Source organism: Gopherus flavomarginatus, chromosome 9, assembly GCF_025201925.1.
Source record: "Gopherus flavomarginatus isolate rGopFla2 chromosome 9, rGopFla2.mat.asm, whole genome shotgun sequence".
NCBI classification, from domain to species: domain Eukaryota; kingdom Metazoa; phylum Chordata; order Testudines; family Testudinidae; genus Gopherus; species Gopherus flavomarginatus.
Genome location: NC_066625.1, coordinates 90997174 through 91019402, shown reverse-complemented (window position 1 = coordinate 91019402; position 22229 = coordinate 90997174). Strand labels below are relative to the sequence as shown.

General features: G+C 45.3%; 1 protein-coding gene across 4 annotated transcripts in view; it reads right to left on the bottom strand.

Annotated features, from left to right (window-relative positions):
• FRMD5 (FERM domain containing 5) overlaps positions 1 to 19523 on the bottom strand; it is a 294349-nt gene extending 274826 nt beyond the window's left edge. For all 4 annotated transcript variants that reach the window (XM_050967339.1, XM_050967341.1, XM_050967340.1 and 1 more), the window contains exon 1: positions 19403 to 19523. In XM_050967339.1, the coding sequence (XP_050823296.1) occupies positions 19403 to 19504 (102 nt within the window). In that variant the 5' untranslated portion in view covers positions 19505 to 19523. The remainder of the gene's footprint in view (positions 1 to 19402) is intronic.
• Positions 19524 to 22229: the final 2706 nt, after the last annotated feature.

The following is a 22229-nucleotide window of genomic DNA, read 5'->3' as shown; positions in this document are numbered from 1 at the left end:
TTTGTGTCTGGGCCCAAGGCCATGCCTACCGAAGGACACACCACTTTCCAGGAGTAAAGAACAACAATCAACAGGCAAGAGGAGAATCAAGAGAAAGGAGATCCTGTGACAATGACATGCTTAAAAAACCCAGAACTTCCACTCAAGAGGCAAGAGAGCCAGGGATCTTTGCTCAGTATAGAGGAGAGGACACCAAATCTTGGTTCCAAGAACATCAGCGGCTTTGCAGTCTGACCAGCTTTCTAGTAACTGCACTCATGGGTTGGAAACAAACAGCCAGCGTTCTTATCCTATGGTGCAGCATCTGTACAAATCCAAGAGGGCATACGCACATTTTGATTTATCAGGAGTTTTGAGTAACCAGAGTTCAGTGAGCTATAACAGAAATAAAGTCCTAGGGAAAAAAATGACGAACTAGCAATAAAAAAAATTGTTTAAAAAAGCCAATTATACTCCAAGAATATAAAATAATAATTCTTCCCACCTTGAAATGCCTTGAGTGTGCCAGGTTTAATTGAAATGCTTAATGCTATCAGTTGCTAATGCACTGTAATGGGGAAATCCTCTTCTACTTCCGCTGTATTCAATGATACAATCATTATCATTGGGTTGCACTGTTGCCATGATAAGAATTCCAGCAAGCTTCCAAAGGGAAAACCCTTCTCCTTGGCCTTGAAAGGTCTTTCGCTTCATTCCATGTTGGCCTTGGTTATGACATCATGCCTCAGTGGTGATCTCATAACTTGCAGGCTCACCAAGGCAGTCATGTGAAGTAGCTGGTTATTATGAAGGATCTGGTCATAAATCCATGGTTAAGGTGGAAGTGAGCTTTGCACTTCAAGCAGAGATTAAACCTCTCTTTTATGTGTCAAGAACAGATTGTATTTTCCTCAAATTTACAGCATTTACTCCAAGTACAGAAAGTATTTCTGAGAACTTCCAAGTAAACTTGTTAGCTACAAGAACTGCTCTTGCAGCTACACTGCCAGACTATTTGACTGAAGACTCCAGTTCTAGACACAACACTGTTTACTATTGAACATGTCTACATGTCAAAGTGAAAATGTGTGACACTCTCTGCTGATGCACACAAAATATTACACACCTCAAAGGGTACCTGTGTGCCTCTCAGCTGAAGTGATTTACCTTCCTCTGTAGTCCCACATTTCAAAAGTAACAAAACCAAATTTCCCTAGTGCAAGTGAATTAATATCTATCTATAGTATCTACAATTACAACTGTCCCATCACTGTACTCATCAAGCCCTGAAAGGCAAGTCTCTATCCATACAGCCCCCATCCTCAGTGTACCTGACAATCTTTAACATAGTTATCCTCACAAAACCCCTGCAAGGTAGGGATGTGCCATTATGCCCATTCGGGAAGCTAAGTGACTTACCCAAGGTCCAGGGCCGGCTCCAGGCCCCAGCACGCCAAGTGTGTGCTTGGGGCGGCATGCCACGGGGGGCGCTCTGCCAGTTGCCAGGATGGCAGCAGGCAGCTCCAGTGGACCTCCCGCAGGCGTCCTTGCGGAGGGTCCACCGGAGCCGCGGGACCAGCCTGCAGGAGGTCCACCAGAGCCGCAGGATCGGCGAGCGGCAGAGCACCCCCCACGGCATGCCACTGTGCTAAGGGCAGTGAAATGGCTAGAGTGGGCCCTGCCAAGGTCACACAGGAAGCCTATGGCAAAGCAAGGAATTGAACCCAGATCTCTCATGTCCTAGGTTAGTTCCCTACCTACCAGACCATCCTACAATGTTTGTCTGTACTGGCGAACAGGAAGGCAGGGTTCTAAAATGATTCATCAATACCCAGTGATCTGATATCACTATTAGCCATGGAACAAAACTGCATCCCTTCTGGAAAAGTCCTACAGAAGTGACTCCAGAATGATACACTTTCTATAGAATTTTCAGCCAATCAATAGCATTTTAAAATGATTCTAGATATAATTCCCTATTAAAATTCATGTATATCCCCACTACAGAATGGTTTAAAAAAATCTTTGGAAAGTATAGCATTCATCATTCATTTTTATAGGGGTTTTACTGAGTAAGAGCTACAGAATGCGATTTAGTTTTTACAAAACCCTGTTAGTTTCATCCTTATTTAATTCTATGAGGCTTTTCCATAAGGGTAATACTGCAAATACCAGACACCTATATGCTTAACTTGATGATCCCTTTCCCTTCCCACCATTACTAGATGTTTCATCATTCAAATCACACCACTTAGGAATGAATTTTTAATGGAGGTAGGCCTCGCTTATTTCTAATTTTGCTCTAGCACCTTATTTATAGCTATAACTAAATCTCACTGCGTTGCTGTGTTGTTAAGCTGCAGGACATAGTATCCAATTAATACCAAAACAGCATTGAAGCAACATGAAAGGTCCAATTTAAAGCCAAAGAAGTAAAAAAATTCAGAGTGAAGGCTGTCGTTCCAACCTTCGTTCTCTCTGACTGGCAGCTGCCCTGAGGTCCCTGGTTTGGTTTAAGTCCCACATGGAGGATGATGTCATCCACACAAACTAGGTACAACAGGGTGAGTTAAAGACCTACCAGTAGTAATAAGGACTCAAGAAAGTGAAGACAGGCTGTAGAACCTCTGATGTCTAAGTCACTGGTTTGAATTCAGTCCACGATGATAACGATGCAACATTTTGTCTACCTGAGGAGTAATAAGCTAAATGGAATAGAAGAAAACATTCATGGGAACAACAGGCATTTGGGATAGAAAAAGGAAAGCTCCAGTTTAGTAACAGGAAACCGTTCTTAACCTTGAGTGAAACCTGGCAATGTAATATTTTAGGCTGGAGGGTATTCAAAAGAAAGTTACATGCAGAATTTAGAGGGAAGTGATACACGAATTCCATTAGGTGACGTGGGAACTGAGCATATATCGTACATCAACACAGACCTCTCTTTGGGTAAACCCCAACTTCAATCAATAGGAGTTTATACGAAGGTATGTGCTGCAGTCCTCATGCAGCTCTGCTACACAACCCTTGAATATGACTTCTTAGCTACAGTAGCTTATACTGTGACAGTCTGTTGAGCTGCACAAACACAACTCTCCAGTGCTTTCCCAGTTTCCTGTGTTGTTCTACTTTTATTCCATCTGTACCACCACAATCCTGTCTCAATCAACTCCATTCTTCCTCCTTCAGATTTCTTATCAACCCCTAGTAGCTCTAAGACCTCCTGAATTTCACATCCCAAATACATTCTATTCACATTACACATTTCCTTAGGAAGCTCACTGACATTTGCACACCAAAAATTTTAGTCAGCAGGACGTACAGTGCAATGATAATGTGAATTAAATTGATTCAAGGAAAGTACCTGCTCAGCATGTTCATTGCTATTTTTCAAACATAAGTATATTGACATGGGCGATTTTTCAAATCTCAAAGTGCAGTCTATCCTGGGTTAACTGCATGTGTAACGAGGCAAGAATCACCTCAAACTACCAACAATTTCCATCTTTAAAGCACCTCTCTAGCTACAAAATGGTTTAATCAATTTTGATAATTTTTTTATAAAAGAAAATTTCATATAGGTAGCTAGATGGATACTGCCGCTGGGACCAATACTTAATGCAAAGCTTAAGACCAATATGATTTGAAACAGCCAAGCTATAAACCCTCTGTAAAATGGAAAACTGACAGACGTAATAGACATGCACTATAATTAAAGTCGTTGGTAAATGACACTAACACAGCCAAAATTTTCTATTTCAAGCTACAGCATTGATCAGATTTTGTCATGCAAGATTAACTGGAAGAATCTCTCTGGACTGATGAAAACAGTAAGACACAAAGCTTGTGTAAATTTTCCTTGATACATATGCATTATGCATTTGACAAGATACAGGCATCTAGCAAATACTGACCTAAGTGTTTTGTCTGTAATGCTACTGAGCAAAGAAATGCCCCTCGCTCAATATCCCAGACTATCAGAAGATATTTCTCTATGCTCAAGAATGCAGCAGTTCTATTCTTTCCTCCCAGATATGAAAGTTTAAAATATGTGCCAACCTTGAATTTCCAATGAGAAGTTCAGTCAATGCAGAAAACAGTCTCTCAGGAAGAAAAACAGGTTTCAACAGAATGCACTGTTCGAAAGAGAATACTAACCAGTCGGGAGTGGACGAGGTGCAGGGACATGACATAAAACACTAGTCTGTACTCCTAACTCAGAAATAAAAAGAAAATAGTTTAAAATTAAGCAGACTCGTCCTCCTTCCTGTTTACCAGGCAGATTTCAATTCACTTGCAATGCTACATGATCCTACCAAGCTTCAAGCCAGTCAGGTGGTTCTGTTAGATCAGTGTTTCCCAAACTTGGGACGCCGCTTGTGCAGGGAAAGCCCCGGCGACAGGGTCAGTTTGCTTACCTGCCGTGTCTGCAGGTCCAGCCAATCGCGGCTCCCATTGACCGCAGTTCGCTGCTCCAGGCCAATGGGAGCTGCTGGATGCAATGGCCAGTACGTCCCTCAGCCTGCACCACTTCCCGCAGCCCCCATTGGCCTGGAGCAGCGAACTGTGGCCAGTGGGAGCCGTGATCGGCCGGACCTGTGGACGTGGCAGGTAAACAAACTGGCCAGGCCCACCAGGGCTTTCCCTACACAAGCAGCGTCCCAAGTTTGGGAAACACTGTGTTAGATAATATACTTTCAAAGATTTTGTCCTTATAATATGTTCATGTCTTTGGAAGTGTTTTCCAATAGCCCATTCCCTTCTCCTCCCTCTCCCCTACCCACCCTCCAAATATTTGCATCATACTAAAAGCTATATAAAGGTTCTCACAGCATCCAAATGTCTAAAATTATTTTAAATACCCAATCAAAATAAAAATGAGCATTCCCACAAGATGATCAGGTCACTGCTGCTAGTGCAGCTGAAGTATCCCTTTGCCAGTACCCATCTCATCACCACATTCCCTATAAACCGACAGCCTCTCCGAACAGAAGCACCTTATTCTGTGCCCAAGGCTGCCAATCTGGAGGTCAGGTGAACACAGGAGGGAAGCAAATTCCACAGATGAGGGTCCCTTTGCTGAATACACTCTGATCCCGGCCCCAAAGAATTCTATCCAAGAACGGAGAGTTGAAGTGACTAGCTGAACATAGTTGTCATGAAGGGAGATGGCGGAGAGGTGCTATTTCTAAGAACTAATTAAAATAAATTTATGGGGGTCTGGTAGATGCAAAGGAAAAGGGTTAATTTGCTTTATGGCAGTGAGTGCTGCAGGACACAAGGTCCCATGACAAGAAAAAACAACTACACCTCTATCCCAATATAACGCTGTCCTTGGGAGCCAGAAAATCTTACCACGTTATATCGAACTAGCTTTGATCCACCGGAGTGCACAGGCCCCTTCTCCCCTTCCGAGTGCTGCTTTACCGCATTACATCCGAATTAGTGTTATATCGGGTGCCGTTATATCGGGGTAGAGGTGTATAGCCTCTTCACACGCTAAGGTACGTGTTACAATGGATTAGGTGTTACTTTTTAGTTCATTCCAGCGTAGACGGTATAATATTGTGTAAGTACAAGCTGTTCTTCCCACATTCCCTAACAAGGGCAAAGGGAACTCGACAATGCAGTACTCTCAATTCTTCCCACTCCCAGAAGCAGAATGGACATACCCATAGAAAAATAGAGGGTTTGCCCGGTAAAGCTGCTCGAATATGCTGCAATTTGAAGCATGGTTTCATTCTGAAACATAACTCTGTAAAATGGCACCTTTTTACTCAATAACTGTTTCTTCTCTGTAGTCAGTCACAGCTGCTGATTTGATTGACTAAAATAAGATTTTATTTTACTTCTTTTAGCCCTGCAGAGACAACACAGTTAAGAAAGAGTGAACTGGAGTCTACTACTGTACTTCTTATTCAGCATCTACAGAACCACTTACTACATTTCAAATACAGTGTCATCTAGTTACACCTTTGCAAAACCACTGCAGGCAATATGTTGTCAGCGAGGACATAGTTGGGCACAATGAGATTACACAAGTGTAATTAAGGACAAAATAATGGCCTGCAGAATTTTCATTACTGGTGATGATGCAGAAGAAGCAGAGAACCTGGCGTGATTCCCTCTAGTCCCAAATAGGGTTTACATCACTGGCAGTTAGAAAACTCATCTCTTGGCTTGGAAAAATGAACAGCCATAATATGGGAGTAACTGAGAAACAATAACCAAGGAACCCCATTTTATAGTGTCACTTTTCAGTGCACAGCCACACTTTCAACACTAGATATTTATGCAGATTTTTATTTCACCTTTGACCAAAACTGAGTAACTATTCTTCAGACGCACTTTGTCACACTTCGCAGATTGTCTCCAAAACACCAAACACGAGACTGTCTTGTAAACAAGCAGCTCCCGTACATATCACCCAATGAAATGGCTGAAAAGCTTTGCATAATAATGGAATGTGGGAGACTATAAGCATTAAAGAGGAAAGACTGAATGTCCCATGCAGTTGCAAATGTCACCAGACACTGGAGCAGAGATCCTCATAGCAATGCCCCTCCTGCACACACAGAGCTTCTCTTTGGGCACACAACTGGAACAACAGCCCTTGATTGGCCTCGACAGGCAGATTCATTGCAGAAGCAGAGTGGAAGCTGCTCCCCACTTCCAGTGAGAGAGAATTGTGGAAGTGAGGGGGAAAGGAAGCTGAGGCCAACCCCATCCTCAGACAGAAGAAATCCTCCACTCAAGAAATTTTCACTAACTTGCAGAGTGACAGTGGATCCTGCAAGGCCAAGAGGGGAATGCATGTGCTGCCCGTGGCCAGTGGGATTGAGGAGCTGACCCACGGCAGACACAGACAGGGCTTCCTCACACTAAGGGCAGGTGATAGCGAGGTACCTCTCAACACTAGGTATCCCCGGGAAGCATCACAAGGATGTCACAAGAATTAATGTTTGTAAACACCTCCGTGATGCCTGGATGAAAGATGCAATATACATTCTAAGTGTTACCAAAGGATAATGAACGAAGACAGTGATTTAGCTATTTTGCCTCCATTGTGATCTATCACAAACTATTCCCAGAGCTGTGCTGACATGATGCGAGTACACAAGCAAAGATGTCTCCTGGGATTATAGATGTTAAAAACAGTCTAACAGCCATGTCAGTTTCTGCTCCATTCAAAATACAGGGGAGAAAAACCTCATATTGTTTATCAAATGGAAACAATTCCTCTATATATTTTGTTTTTCAGATCTGGATCCCCAAAGAGAAGCAGGCATAGACACCTGGAAAAATCACAGGAACACACTGCAATCCACAAAGCCGGAATTTGGCACCCAACTTCCTTACCCAATGAATGAGAGAGCGAGGTGCCTAGAAAGTCAATCCACAATAGCCAGCACACAAGGCAAGAAGCCAACTCAGCTAGCCAATGGGAGATGGCGACAAAAGGGGTGCATGCTAAGCCCCACCCCTCTCACAGAAATAGGCACCTTCTGGCAGCTTGGACTTAGGCACCTATTTGTGCTAGTTATTCACAGCCAGGGGCCCCTTTCTTGGAGCCTCAGGCAGAAAAGGGAATTGAACTTGGGTTGCCCACATCCCAGATGAGGCTCCCTCACCTCAACTCCTCTTCCTGTTTGGTATAGAGCAAAGCAGGGATCTAACTCATTTTCACTAGGAGACTAAGGGGTGATATGATAGAGGTATATAAAATCATGAGTGATGTGGAGAAAGTAGATAAGGAAAAGTTATTTACTTATTCCCATAACAAGAACTAGGGGTCATGAAATGAAATTAATAGGCAGTAGGTTTAAAACAAATAAAAGGAAATTATTCTTCACGCAGCACACAGTCAACTTGTGGAACTCCTTACCTGAAGAGGTTGTGAAGGCTGGGACTATAACAGCGTTTAAAAGGGAACTGGATAAATTCATGGAGGTTAAGTCAATTAACGGCTATTAGCCAGGATGGGTAAGGAATGGTGTCCCTAGCCTCTGTCTGTCAGAGGATGGAGATGGATGGCAGGAGAGAGATCACTTGATCATTGCCTGTTAGGTTCACTCCCTCTGGGGCACCTGGCATTGGCCACTGTTGACAGACAGGATACTGGGCTGGATGGAACTTTGGTCTGACCCAGTACAGCCTTTCTTATGTTCTTAATTTAACCAGATTAGAACTATTTCACATTTCCTTGTTTGCATCTCCAGGGCCACAAATAAAGCCATACTCTGAGCAACCAGACACACTGCAGATTCACCAGCCTTACAGGCAATTCTAGAATCCTCAATATGAAATTGTTTTCACACTGCTGTGATAATTTACCCTGGAAAAAGTTCAACACAAAAGGATATGATCCAAAACCTCCTTATTGCAAAAACAGCTCCAAGTCTTTCTGTAAATAAATAATAATTATTCTTTTGACCACAATCAAACAGCTGCTGAGATAAGTATAGTTCAATTTGGCTATCTTCTGACCCATATATTGATGAGCTATAGCCAATATTTGACAAAACTGATAATAAACATGTCTTTTCTCAACAGCGAATCCCTGCTTATTCCCTAGACTGTTTTAGTAATGTATTGTCATTTATAACAAGTGACAGTTGTGCCACATTTCCTTTGCTGCTTTAAAACGGTGAGCCTGCTGATTTCAGAGGTTTTTCCACTACTATAATTTAATTTCCTATTCTGAGAAGAAAGCGACACTGAGTAAACCAAAGGGGACTACTCTCATTTGAACGAGGTCACACACAGTCTCAGCTCCACATTTTGGATCAAGATTTAATTCAGTCCAGTACAACCGTAGCACAGTGTTGCACTACCTATTATCTGAGTGTGTGTGTACTGGAAAGTATCGAGCTGTGAAAGTAACAGAATATACTTGCCATTAGGGTTTAGCTCTCAGATTAACAGACTATGCTGTTCTGCAGACTGACATCAAGGCAAGATTCTGCCCTCGGTTGTACTTGTTGACTTTGGTGGTATCGTAGAGGCGTGAATCAGAACAGAATTTGATCCTTATTATTTTGTGAACTATAGGATATGGCTAAGACATTAAATTTCTTTCTTCAGTTCATTTTGTTACCTTGTCCTCCCAACCCATACATCACTTTTATCCATTTGATGCATCCTGTCTGACATGCAGATTGTGGTTTGCAGCATTGCGGCAGCCGTATTGTCCCAGGATACCAGAGAGACAAGATGAGTGAGGTACTGTCTTTCATTGGACCAACTTCGATTGATAAAGAAGACAAGCTCTGAAGCTTAAACAGAGCTCTTCAAGTCTGGGGAAGATACTCACAGTGTCACAGCTAAACACAAGGTGGAACACATATGGAGTTAACACATGTTGCAAGAGACCATAGAAGAGAAGGAATATTGGGACTCATAGAAACCATCCTCAAACCACTCATCACATAAAGAGACGGTTTCCTTCAGGACACAACCAACTTCCTCCAGAAACTCCACAACACTAACAACCACCTCAGAACACCATCCTTGCCACCAGGGATATCACCTCTCTTTACAACAACACCCCTCACAATGACGGAATCACTGCCTGCCTCTACAGCCAGGCTCTCAGATACCACCATATATGATCCAAGGAGAAAATCCAGGATATACACCTTAATGCTCTTAAAATTGCTTTCACTAAACAAGGATACTCCACCTCAGAAGTAGAGCACATTACAGAATGGGCCACCCAAACACCACGAGAGAACCTGCTATAATACAAGGAAAAAAAGCCTTCCGCTCACACACACCTAGTTGTCACTTACCATCCCACGCTGGAGCCCATCCAGGGTATAATTAAACAATTATAATCCATACTCAAGAAGTCTTTCCCAACCCCCTCTTCTGATGTTCAAACAACCCCCCAAACTCACCAAGCTCATCATCACAAGCAAGCTCCCCAAAATCAGGGCACACAAACTCAAAACAGCATCAGACCTTGTCATAACAGATGCATCTCCACTGTTATGATGACTAATACCCTCCACAACACAACTTTCAAGATCCATTAGTTCTACACATGCCCATTGCAACATGTGGTGTACCTCATCCAGTGCACTAAATGCCCCAACAACTACTATGTAGATGAAATGAGACAAAGCACTACCCTCTCAAATGAACTCTCACAGAAACAGGATAAAAGACAAAAACATGACATCATCCATGGGCAAACACTTTTCACAAAATGATCATTCCATATCTGACCTCTCATTCCTCATCATCAACGGAAACCTGCAGCACACTGGCAAAAGACAAGTCTGGGAACTCAAATTCGTAACTCCGCTAGACACCAAAAATCATGAACTTAACAAAGACACCGGATCTATGGCCCCTTACAGCAATCTGTAACTCACTAACCCTCCTTTGTCCTACAACTGTAAAGGCGTTAGCTGCCCGCGTCACCTTGAATGGTCTCTTGCAACATTTGTTAACTACTTATCTGTTCCATCTTGCAGGTAGTTGTGACACTCGGAGTACCTTTCCCAGATCTGAAGAAGAGCTCTATGAAAGCTTGAAAGCTTCTCTCTTTCACCAACAGAATTTGGTGCAACTAAAGATATTACCTCGCCCACCTTGTCTCTCTAATGTAGACTGCGAGCATCCTGGGGAAGGTACTGTTTTTACATTACTTGTCTGGGTAGTGCCTATCACAACAGGATCTCAAGACTTGCAGGGGGCTCCTAGATATCATTATTTTGTGACTCTGTATTTTAGAGGAACTTGAATGAGCCACATTCAACATTTTTTACTCAGGCAAAACTCCCACTAACTACAGTGGGGAAACATGCCACAGTGTGGAGAGAGTCAAATAGGTTGAATAGGACCAGATGTCACAGTTATACTTCTGTAACACAATCTTGCTTAGATGCCAGGTTTAAAACGGTTGCCACATAACAGCAACAGCAATTTTGTCTCTTTGTTGATAGCCAAGATATCCAAACACTACAGAAGCAAATACTACTCCCAGTGCTCCAACTCACACTGACAAATGGACCTTGCCACGCTGTGCTGTGAACTCCAGGGTCAAATCCTGGCCCTACCAAAGGTTAGTAAAACAGGGGGAAGGGATAGCTCAGTGGTTTGAGCATTGGCCTGCTAACCTCGTATTGTGAGTTCAGCCCTTGAGGGGGCCATTTAGGGATCTGGGGCAAAATCAGTACTTGGTCCTGCTAGTGAAGGCAGGGGGCTGAACTCAATGACCTTTCAAGGTCCCTTCCAGTTCTAGGAAATAGGCATATCTCCTATTATTATTATTTTCCATGCACTTCACTAGGGTTCAGATTTCACCCCAGCCCTTCATACAATAAGCAACTGTCCAACCTTCATCTGATTCCCTCTAAGAGAAGCCTGCAATTGGAGGCTTAGTTAGGAAGTGTATTGCAAACAGACTCACTAGTCCCTCTTTGTTTAGAGACACCAAAGCCCAAAACATGCCATCAGCCCATGTGTGGGACCCCAACTGAAATCAATGGAAACGCTGTCCCAGATTCAATGGTAGGATAGAGCCATGAATGAACATTGCTACCGCTGTTCTTTCCATTTAGTATGATCACTTTACCTACTGATGAGAGAACATAAAAGGACTTGGAATGTACAAGATGCCTTAAGTATGTGGGGTATGTAAGACACCCTAGAAACCAACAACTATGGTAGCTGATTTTACTTGATAAAAGCAGAAACCATCTTTTCCATTATGCTATGTATGCTAAGTAAATGCTATGCACTTTTTTTAAAAAGAGATTTAAATAATTCCACAATATCCTGAGGGTGGAAAAAAACTAATAAAAATATTCACCTTGGAAAACTGGCTACTGAACTAGAGGATAGGAGACAGTTTCTATATTTGTTTTACAATGCCAGCTCCTCTGTAAGTTAATAGGATGCAAGCACATCAAGAAGCGGTGCAGTAGCAGCAGTAAAAATAGTCTCAGTATATAGCCATGACATTTCCACTAACACTAGCTTCCATTAAAATGAAAGTAAAGATGGGAGCGTTTGTTTTAGTGGGAATTTCTGCTTTAACACATTTTCAACAGCTGTCTTTTACATTCTTACCATTTAAGATATACAATTGGAAACTAAATATGAAGGTGAAACCAAGGAAATTCTGAGTTAAGGGTACCACTACGTCTCTTAACACCCACGCATTGTGTATCTCAGCACATACACACACAATTTTGCCATTGGAAACTTCATAACACATGACGAACCCACATACCATATGCACTTAAATGTCCAGGCACTGAATTAAGATTGCTGTATGTACAGCATACAGTCTATAGTGATTTACCTAGGCACAAATTACAGGTTTCTCTTACAAACGAATTTTTGTTTTTATGAGTAAATGCTTAATTGGTTAATTGATTTTATGGAAAACCAGCTGTAAAAGAATACTTGTCAATACTATTTTTACCATTGTTAAAACTATATGTATATAATATATAATAGTATAGGACATATGTGATGAAATCCTAGACCCACTGAAATCATTGGGATGGCAAAACTCCCACTCACTTTAATGTGGCCAGGATTTCACCTACGGTCAATATATTCCTGCTGATACATTACTGTAGTCTTACTAAGCGACAAAAAGAGTCCTGTGGCACTTTATAGACTAACAGACGTATTGGAGCATAAGCTTTCATGGGTGACAAAGTGGGTATTCACCCACGAATGCTTATGCTTCAATACGTCTGTTAGTCTATAAGGTGCAACAGGACTCTGTCGCTTTTTACAGATCCAGACTAACACAGCTACCCCTCTGATTCTTTAATCTTACTGGCAGCTTGCTATGAGATCGTGCAAAAAATCCACCTACCTACCATATAGGCAAATAACATTGTCAATGTGTGTATTCCTCACATTCATTCTTACTCAGTGTTTCTGAAGAGAGGTCTCTTGTTTGCAATATTCCCTCTTTATTATCTGCAGTTAGTTTTCAAGCTAAGGAGAGACTAACATTTCTGTCTTCAAACAGGAAGGCACTAGGAACGGTTAGAAAGTTCATAACATGAAGTCTCATGGTTTCTTGAGTTCACAGCAGTAGGCAGAGAGCTGTAATCCTCCAATGCAGAACACATCACTTTTGCTTGGGATTTCAGACAAGTAATCCCATTCTGTAAGTAGCAGTTTGCTAGCATCTTTCCCAGAAAAAGCAATTGGAAACTATCAGAAGATAAAGAAGATAGTGAACAAGCTGGGATGTTGGGACAATTCTTATAGTGCTGAAAGCCATTGAACAAAACTGTAAACCCTCTAGATCAGTGGGTTCTCACCTTTTTTCATTTGCCAACTCCTAAACAATTTTGAAAGGAGGTACAGACCCCTTTGGAAATCTTAGACAGTCTGCAGATCCCTAGAGGCCACAGAATCATAGACTATCAGGGTTGGAAGGGATCTCAGGAGATATCGAGTCCAACCCCCTGCTCAAAGCAGGACAAATCCCCACAGTTTTTTTTTTTTTTAAACCCCGTTCCTTAAATGGCCCCCTCAAGGACTGAACTCACAACCTTGGGTTTAGCAGGCCAATGCACAAACCACAGGCTGAAAACCACTGCCCTATATGATGGAAGCCATGCATACTGTTGCTCTTACTTTGAGCCCAGGGATACTGTCACACCTCCAGCACACCTGTGTACAAGTAACCTTCACTCAGCTACAGCTGCAAGAAACAGGGGTTCCTCTAGTCTATTGTGTAGAGTACCCATTAATGATCTTGTCAGATCTTGCAATGAATCTTATGGATTTTTGTCCAAGGGAGCAAAAGACTTAAAATTAGGACAGTTTTAAGGTTACGTGAGAAGCTGTTACATCTCATCCACATCTTATGTCTTCATGTCTCTCTTCCCAGGCTTTCATGTTCTGCATTTCTGCAACTAAATACCAACTGTCTTTTCAGTAAAGTACTTGGTGCTCTTATGCACTAAATCATTATTTCAGGTTCTTTACACTACCAATGATATTGTCTTCACAGTGAAAATATTAAACTTTCTTCGGACAAGTAATATTTTTTTCAATACACATTTTATTCAAAGTTTTATTAGTCTGCCTTCCTGATAAATTGTTTCATAGGGGGATCAGACATGACAAATTAATTATATGGCTGCACTAGAGCCAAAACTGATGAGATGAACAAAAGATTTAAGGTTCCTCGGGTGCTCCAGGTGATGTGTCCATTACCGGGATTTTCAGGAACGACTGGGATTCAGAACTTGGCTGGAATAGTGAATGTTTATGTTTATAAAACATGTGTCATGTAACAGAACACAACTGACCCCTGACAATTTCTGACACCTTAACATTTCTGACTCACCATCAGTTTAGAAGCAGGGATGATACTGATTTTGCTGCTTTTAATAGCGACCCTAAGACCACCTAATACTATTAAACCAAAAGCTTTCCCAAGACATGAATATAAACAGCTTTGTGCTCCTCTACACATATAAAGTCATTGAAATAACCCCACATCCCTTATAAGTTATTGAAATCAGTGACCCCGCTTGTATTCAGACACTGAGATCAGACTACACGTTATATCAAGGACCGTGGCTAAGAAAATAACCCTCTGACAGAATTCTATGGGATAAGAAGAATACAAAAATGTTTACGCGGGGCCTGAGCCAAAGCCCACTAAGTCAATGTACAAAGACTCCCATTAACTGCAATGGTCTTTGGATCAGGCCCACAGTTATTTGGCTTGGGAAGGGCCTTTACTGAGGCAATTTGCCCATTCAGACTGGATGTTTTAGAATGGAAATTAAGACCAAAATAGACAAAGGATTCATCGGAGCATAGATGGTGACAGGCTCATTTAGTGCAGGAATATTAATAAATAAGATTTCTGTGATCAAGTTCATAAAGATTTAATTGAGAAAAGGAATATTCAAAGTAACTGTCTATAAAACATGTCATTAGATGTTCTTTGTCAAGCACAGCCAAAGGTTAAATTTGGTTAATGGGTTTAACCAGTTCTCTTAGAAATGTATTTCTGTTAAAACCAGATCAATTTCTGAACTGTTCTTTTTCAAGCAATATAAAAGCCAGCCAACGTGTCAGATGTTCAGCATTCAGAAAAATATATGTGCCATTGATGTAAACCACTACTCAATCTTTCTCTATAGCAAACTTCTGTGTGTGTCTCCATTCCCATTTACAAAATTACCAACTTTTACAGAACATCCTCCCTAACCCCTTTCACATGCTGTGTATCATATTTAATGGTCCTACACACACTGAAATTATAACCTCTGATTTGTATGTTGTCTCTATATCTAACAAAAAATAGAAGCATACATAAACAAAAGTGAAAATATATATATACATACACACACAGGTTGGATGAAGAAATGCTATGGATCTGTGCGAGACACAGGAAATATCTGCATTTATAAGGGAATGACCTTCAAAACTCATTCACTGTTCTCTAGCCTGTAAAATTACAGTGATTTTCTCATTCGTGAGACATTATACATTTTCACCATGGCTGATTTAATTTTTCATGGAATATAAATAGTTTTGCTTAAAAGTCAGCATGAAAGCAATAAAAAACAAACATTTACTTGTGGTAACCTTGATTGTGAGAGTATTATGAGTTGACTATTTTTTACCTTAAATCATGCATACAACATATCAGTATTTCTGTTTACTGCCCCAAAAATCATATAAACTGGTGAAACACAGCATCAAGTGGCATTTTATGTCAAAATTATATACAGTATAAAGATACTCCTATTTTAATTCTATTCCCAAGTAAATCAAAGAAAGACAATCCAGCCTTCTTCCAAAGTGGATTGCCCATACTTACCTATCTAAGCTACATTTTATCCAATTGATAGATATTAAAAGCAATCTCTCAACAATTAATTGATTTTTGTATAAGCACAACTAATTTGACTGCTATTACAGCCACTTAAGTCACTACTTTGCAGTTAAGGTGGGGGAGAGGCAAGATAGGGAAGAAAATCAGTAATATTAATATTCCTGAGATGTTATTTACACAGAATAGATTTTTAAAAACACATTTATTTATTCTTCTTTGCTTAAGCAAAAGTGAAGCCTCCCACAGCCGGCAGTATTTATTTGTAACCAGTTATTTAATTTGAAGTATGCAGAAGCATACATTTAAAATATTTTTGCTTGCCCTAGAGCTACAATAGAGTCAGAATCAGCAACACCCAAATAAATCAGTGGAGAGGTGGGAGTTGTTGTTATTTACACGTTGCATCACAATTATCCAAAAACCTGGCCTGAATTTTCTACTGCTTACAAGTTGGAAGAGTGCCAGTTGACACGCTCAGGAAACAGTATCAATGAGTAAGGCTACAAATCTGTCACGGAGGTCATGGATTCCACGATTTTACAAGACCTCCTCGACTTCTTGAAAATTCCAATAGTTCAGCCTCAGGCAGCAGGACTTGGGCTTCAGCACTGATGTAGTGAAAATTGCATTAATGTGTGTATATTATTGTTTATTACCCACATCCTGTTCATGACTTTTAATTAAAATACCTGTGCCAAAATCTTAGCCTTACCAATGAGTGCTATGGTGTACAGTCAGTCTGCATGCTTATCACATGGATGTTCCTTAAAAGTATTATTATTATTAAAAAATTAAGATGAAAAGCTGTCTGTACAAAATGGAAACCTCCTGTACATATGTCAGCCACCCTGTGTCCTCAGTCCTAATGTTATAATTCTTAGCTAGTTGTTCAGGCAATAGTGTTGTGATTAGGTTACTCACATTCAAAACATTCTGGTATTCTAGTAGCCTAATGATATCATAACTAAATCCTTACTAGCAAATCATTCATATCCAGACGGGGGGGGGGGGAGGGGAAACTGATTTTGACTAAAGAAAATTTCATTACAACACATAATATCTGAACTCTTATCTGGCCTAGAACACTTTGAAAAGTGACCTAGACTATTTTAAAATTAAATCAGTCACTGGAGCAGGGTTGAGGCAGTACAGGTAATAACTCAAATAAGGCAGTACTTGGATACATCTCCTGGTATTTGTGTTTGGCTCTGACAGCATTTACTATACTTTAATTTGCATCAAAATCATTCTTAAAAGCACTTACTATACTTACTGCACTCACAGAGTCATTGGCAGAAGTGTATAGCAGAGGGACTGATAGCTCAGTGGTTTGAGCATTAGCCTGCTTATACCCAGGGTTGTGAGTTCAGCCCTTGACGGGGCCACTTAGGGATCTGGGGCAAAAATCAGTACTTGGTCCTGCTACTGAAGGCAGGGGGCTGGACTCAATGACCTTTCAAGGTCCTTTCCAGTTTTAAAAAAAAGTCTAACAGCACCAATTTTGCTCAGCAAGAGGTATAAATTAAGCTCTTCTTCCATCATCCAACAACGTTTACTTGATTTGCTTATACCCTATCAATGGAAAAGCAGCAGCACTAATGCTGTTCCATAATCATATTTGCACCAGGGAAGGTTAGTGAAAGTTGCGGGTTTTGATTTTGAAGACAAAAAAGAATAATTTCACTAAAACTTGCAGCAACTGTCCACGTTCTGGTTTATTATAAAAGCCTCAATCAGGGTAATATACTAGTTCTATAAAATAACAAAAACACTTATTTTACATATATCCAATAACAGTGACATTGCGGGAAGGGGTGGAGGGTAAGGGGGACACAAGTTCAGCCCACTGAAATTCATTATATTCCATTATTTTTTTGAGATAGGGAGGGGGAACATAGCATAAAACATGGTAAGCTCCTTGCTAAAAGTTAGAGACTGTCCCCCTTCCAAAGGGCCACTTGGCCTGTGTGGAGCTATTCTTTTGTGAATGCCAAGAATTCTGACTCACAGAAGTGCTGATCAAAATAATGACGTGAGACATTATTTTCCTGGTGGAATCAAAAAGCTTCTGTGACTAAACTCCCTCCCCTGAGCAACATCCCAGTCAAGCTGATCAGGCTTTTCTTTCTGAGGGCTGAAAAAATGGATCCATCAATTTGCCCAGTTGAGAAGGAGGGGGCGGGGCATTTCAGAATTAAAGGTCACTGAATGAAATAGGGATTCAGTTGCTTTCTTCTCCCTCCTCCGCCCCCTCCCCCCCGTGTGATGCTTCCAGCTGTTACCATCTAAAGTGGCTGTAATTCACTGATGAGCATCGGATTTACACACACACACATCCAGCCGCAAGCCACAGGTTTGTCTTTGTTCCCAGCTGAAGGAGAAACCATCCAGAGAACTGTAGCATCCTCTATAAAACACAAACTTTGCACCGCCAAGCACAGAAGTTGCTTTAGTGCTTGGAACGCCCATGAAATCCTGCTAGCAGCCCTTGTGTCACCCCCGGGGTGCTGCAGCCCAGCGGGAGAACACACCGCGCTGGAGAGGGTGAGAAGGGAGCGAACAGCCAGCGCTGGATCCCGCCTTGCTTTTTGTTTGCAGTCCTCAGACTCCATTTGGCAGCCCGGATTGGAGGAGCTGAGAAGTGAGACTGCAGCGTATTTGGGTGACAAGGGGCTGGTTCTCACCCATCGCCAGTATTTCTGTTCGCACCCGGACAGATGATTTGCCCCAGCACACGAAGGGATCTCCAGCAGCATTTCGGGAGAGAGCTAAATAAGTCTCCTATGGGTGCCAGATTGCTCAGACCTCGGAACTGCAGCGTTTGCACAGGGGCGAGCACGCAGTCTGCTCTTACCAAAAATCCCACACACCAGCAAGCCCGTTTGCATCCCTCCCTCCTCCCCAAACCAAAAGTAACATTTCCCCCGCGGATGCGGCGCGTTTATGGCCCGCATCCTCCCGCTGCGTCCGCACGCGGGGCTAGGCTCAGCCAGGGAGTTCTCCCCAGCTCCGACATCCTCCCAAGTTCTCTGCCTGGCGCAAGTTTACGCAGAGCCTCCTCGGCGCTGCTCCCTCGGAAAGTCACGCTCGGGATATTTTCTTCCCCTTCCTCTGCAAGCCCTGCCGCTGGCACCGACCCCCCCGCATGCGGACCGAGACATCCGCGGAGGTCGCTGGTTTAGCGCCAGCTGCTTCCCCACGTACACGGGAGGCTGCATGGACACACACCCGGGGGACGCTGCTTCCATGCGGGCGTCTTTTGTTCCCTCCCGGGGCACGTAGGAGAGAGCGGGGCGATTGGGGAGACACCCCCCCCCCGCATGCAGCAGCAGCAGCAGCCGCCCGAAGTGTGAAGTTCGCTGCAGCGGGGGCGAGCCTGCGGGGCTCCGCTCCGCTCCGGGGGTGGGTCGCGCAGCGAGCCCGGGCACCGCCGCTTGCAGCTCTGCGAGGCTGGGTGCAGCCCGGGGTGGGTGGTGGGTGGGGGCGGCTGCACAGGGAGAGACACGCGCACACACACACACACACACACACACACACACACACGCGCGCGCCGCGTGCAAGCCCCGCCCGCCCGCAGACCTGCATGGTGCAGGTGTACTCGCTGTCATCCAGCAGCCTGACGGTGCAGCTGTATTCCCGCTCCAGGCTCCTGCTGCTGCCGCTCATCCAGCGGCTCAGCATCTTCCCGGGCGCGGCGCGGCTCGGCGCGCTCAGTCACAGCGGCCGGGCGGCTCGGCTCGGCTCCGCGGCATCCCAGCGGCCAGGCGCCCCGCCGCGCGCAGCCCGACTCCGGGCAGAGCCAAGTGCAAGTCCCCGCGCCGCGGCTCGCGCTGCCAGGCGGGGGGCGGGCCCGGCGCTGAGCGACGGGCGGGCGGGCCAATCCCGGCGCGGGGCCGCCACAGGCCCGGCGCCAGCCCGTGGGGCGGGAGAAGCGTGAGGAGACTCGGCCCGGGGAGCGGGGGCTGCATTGACCCCGTGCCCGGGAGCCAAGCCCGCAGGTGGGGGGCGAGGGACCGCCAGGGGCACGGGGAGCCCTGCGATGAACCTCCCGAACCCCCCTTCATTCCCCCTGGGACCCCCCTCTGCGTCCCCCGGGAACCCCCCTTCATCCCCCTCGGGACCCCCCTCTGCCGCCCTCGGGAACCCCCCTTCATCCCCCCCGGGACCCCCCTCTGCCGCCCTCGGGAACCCCCCTTCATCCCCCCCGGGACCCCCCTCTGCGCCCCCCGGAACCCCCCTTCATCCCCCCGGGACCGCCCTCTGCGGCCCCCGAGAGCCCCCTTCATTCCCCCCGGGCACAGGGAGCCCTGCAAGGGACCTCTCCCGGAACCCCCCTTCATTCCCCCCGGGACCCCCTCTGCCCCCCTGGGACCCCCCTTCTTCCCCCCGGGCATGGGGAGCCCTGCGAGGGACCCCCCAGGACCTCCCTCTGTGCCCCCTGGGAACCCCCCTTCATCCCCCCGGGACCACCCTTCTTCCCCTTGGGCACGCGGAGCCCTGCGAGGGACCCTCCAGAACCCCCTTTCATTCCCCCCTGGGACCCCCCTCTGCACCCCCTGGGAACCCCTATCATCCACCCCTGGGACCCCCCCTCTGCGCCCCCCGGGAACCTCCTTCATCCCCCCCAGGAACCCCCCTTCATCCCCCCCTGGGACCCCCTTCTGCCCCCCTGGGACCCCCGTTCTTCCCTCCGGGCACAGGGAGCCCTGTGAGGGACCCCCCTGGGAACCCCCCTTCATTCCCCCCCGGGACCCCCCTTCTTCCCTCCAGACACGGGGAGCCCTGTGAGGGACCCCCCAGGACCTCCCTCTGCGCCCTCTGAGAACCCTCTTCATCCGCCCCTGGGACCCCCCTTCTTCCCCCAGGACCCCCTTCATCTCCCCCTTGGACCCCTCTTCTCCCCTCCAGGTCTCCCCTCTGCGTCCTCCAGCATAGGGAGCCATGTGTGAGGGACCCCCCTCATCCCCCTCGGGGACCCCTGTCTGCCCACCCTCCTTGCACGGGGAGCCCTGCAAGGGACCCCCCTCTGCCCCTCCCCTGGGGCATGGAGAGCCCTTCGAGGGACCCCCCCCCCTCCACCCACCCCCTGGGGCATGGGGAGCCAGGATGCTCCATGTGTCAATGGGAGCCAGGGTTGGGACTCGGGGGTAAAAGCAGCATCTGCCCTGCCCCATGATGTGCTCGGGGAGCCTCTGCACATGCCCAGGCTGCTGTGGCCCCAAGGAGCAGGTGCCAGATGGGTACAGAGCCCCCGACAGCTGCTGCCCTGACTCCATCCTCTGCCCAGAGCCAGAGGTAGGAACAGGCCTGCCGAAGGGAAGGGCAGACCGGGGCGTGGAAGGGGCACAGATCGGGGGGGGGGGGTTATCGGTGTGTGTTGGGAGAGGCTCTAGAACACCTATGTGCGATCAGGGCACCATAGCGCTAGATGCTGTACAGACAAGTGATATTCTGACAGGCCCAGCACCAGAGAGCTGACAGCCTAGTTATGGGGTGACGAGAGATGATGGCGCAGAGGAGAGTGGAGGAGCATGTCTGTGTGGAGATCTAGGTGATACAGGGGGAGGAGAGGAGCCCATTGGGATGTCCCTATTATAAATGCTAGCATTAGACACCATCCCCACAAAACAGGGCCGCCCAGAGGATTCAGGGGGCCTGGGCAAAGCAATTTTGGGGGCCCCTTCCATAAAAAAAAGTTGCAATACTATAGAATACTATATTCTCGTGGGGGGCCCCTGTGGGGCCTGGGGCAAATTCCCTCACTTGCCCCCCCCACCCCCACCCCGGGCAGCCCTGCCACAAAGCACCATTTATAAGTCTTTTTTGTCCTCCCCCGCGTAGGGGGTTGGACCACACAGGCAGCCGTCACCCGTCTTGTGCCTGTGCTTTGGCTCTGTGGCTGGAAGATATGTCTTCTGTCGCCTCATACTATGAGAGGGAATTTTTTGTCAGCCAGCCTACTTGGGAAGAGAAGGACGAATTTTCTTCCTCCTCCCCTGGAAGAGAAGCACCCAGTCTGTGGCAGCAAAATGAGCCCCTGCGAACCAGCCCTCCTAGCTCTCACTTGGGAGAGGGAAGTGGATTAATAGGTTGATGTTCCAGTCTAGAGGTCCAACATCATAACATCCAAATACTGAGATAATCCCAGGGGCATCTGTGGCCCTGTCTGCATCATTTGACTAGGAGAGCAGTGTTTTATTTCAAATTAACTAATAAATAACCTTTTTTGGTTCATTTCCAGTGTTCATTCAGATTTGGCCACAAGCTGTGCTGCAATTCCTGTGATCACAGTTGGCGCTGTGGAAGCAGAACATGCAATGGTCCTGTTGTACACAGGTTAATAGGGCTTGCATTGCCACAGATCAGACTCAGTTCTGCCCACAGAGCTCCTCATTTTCACTGACCC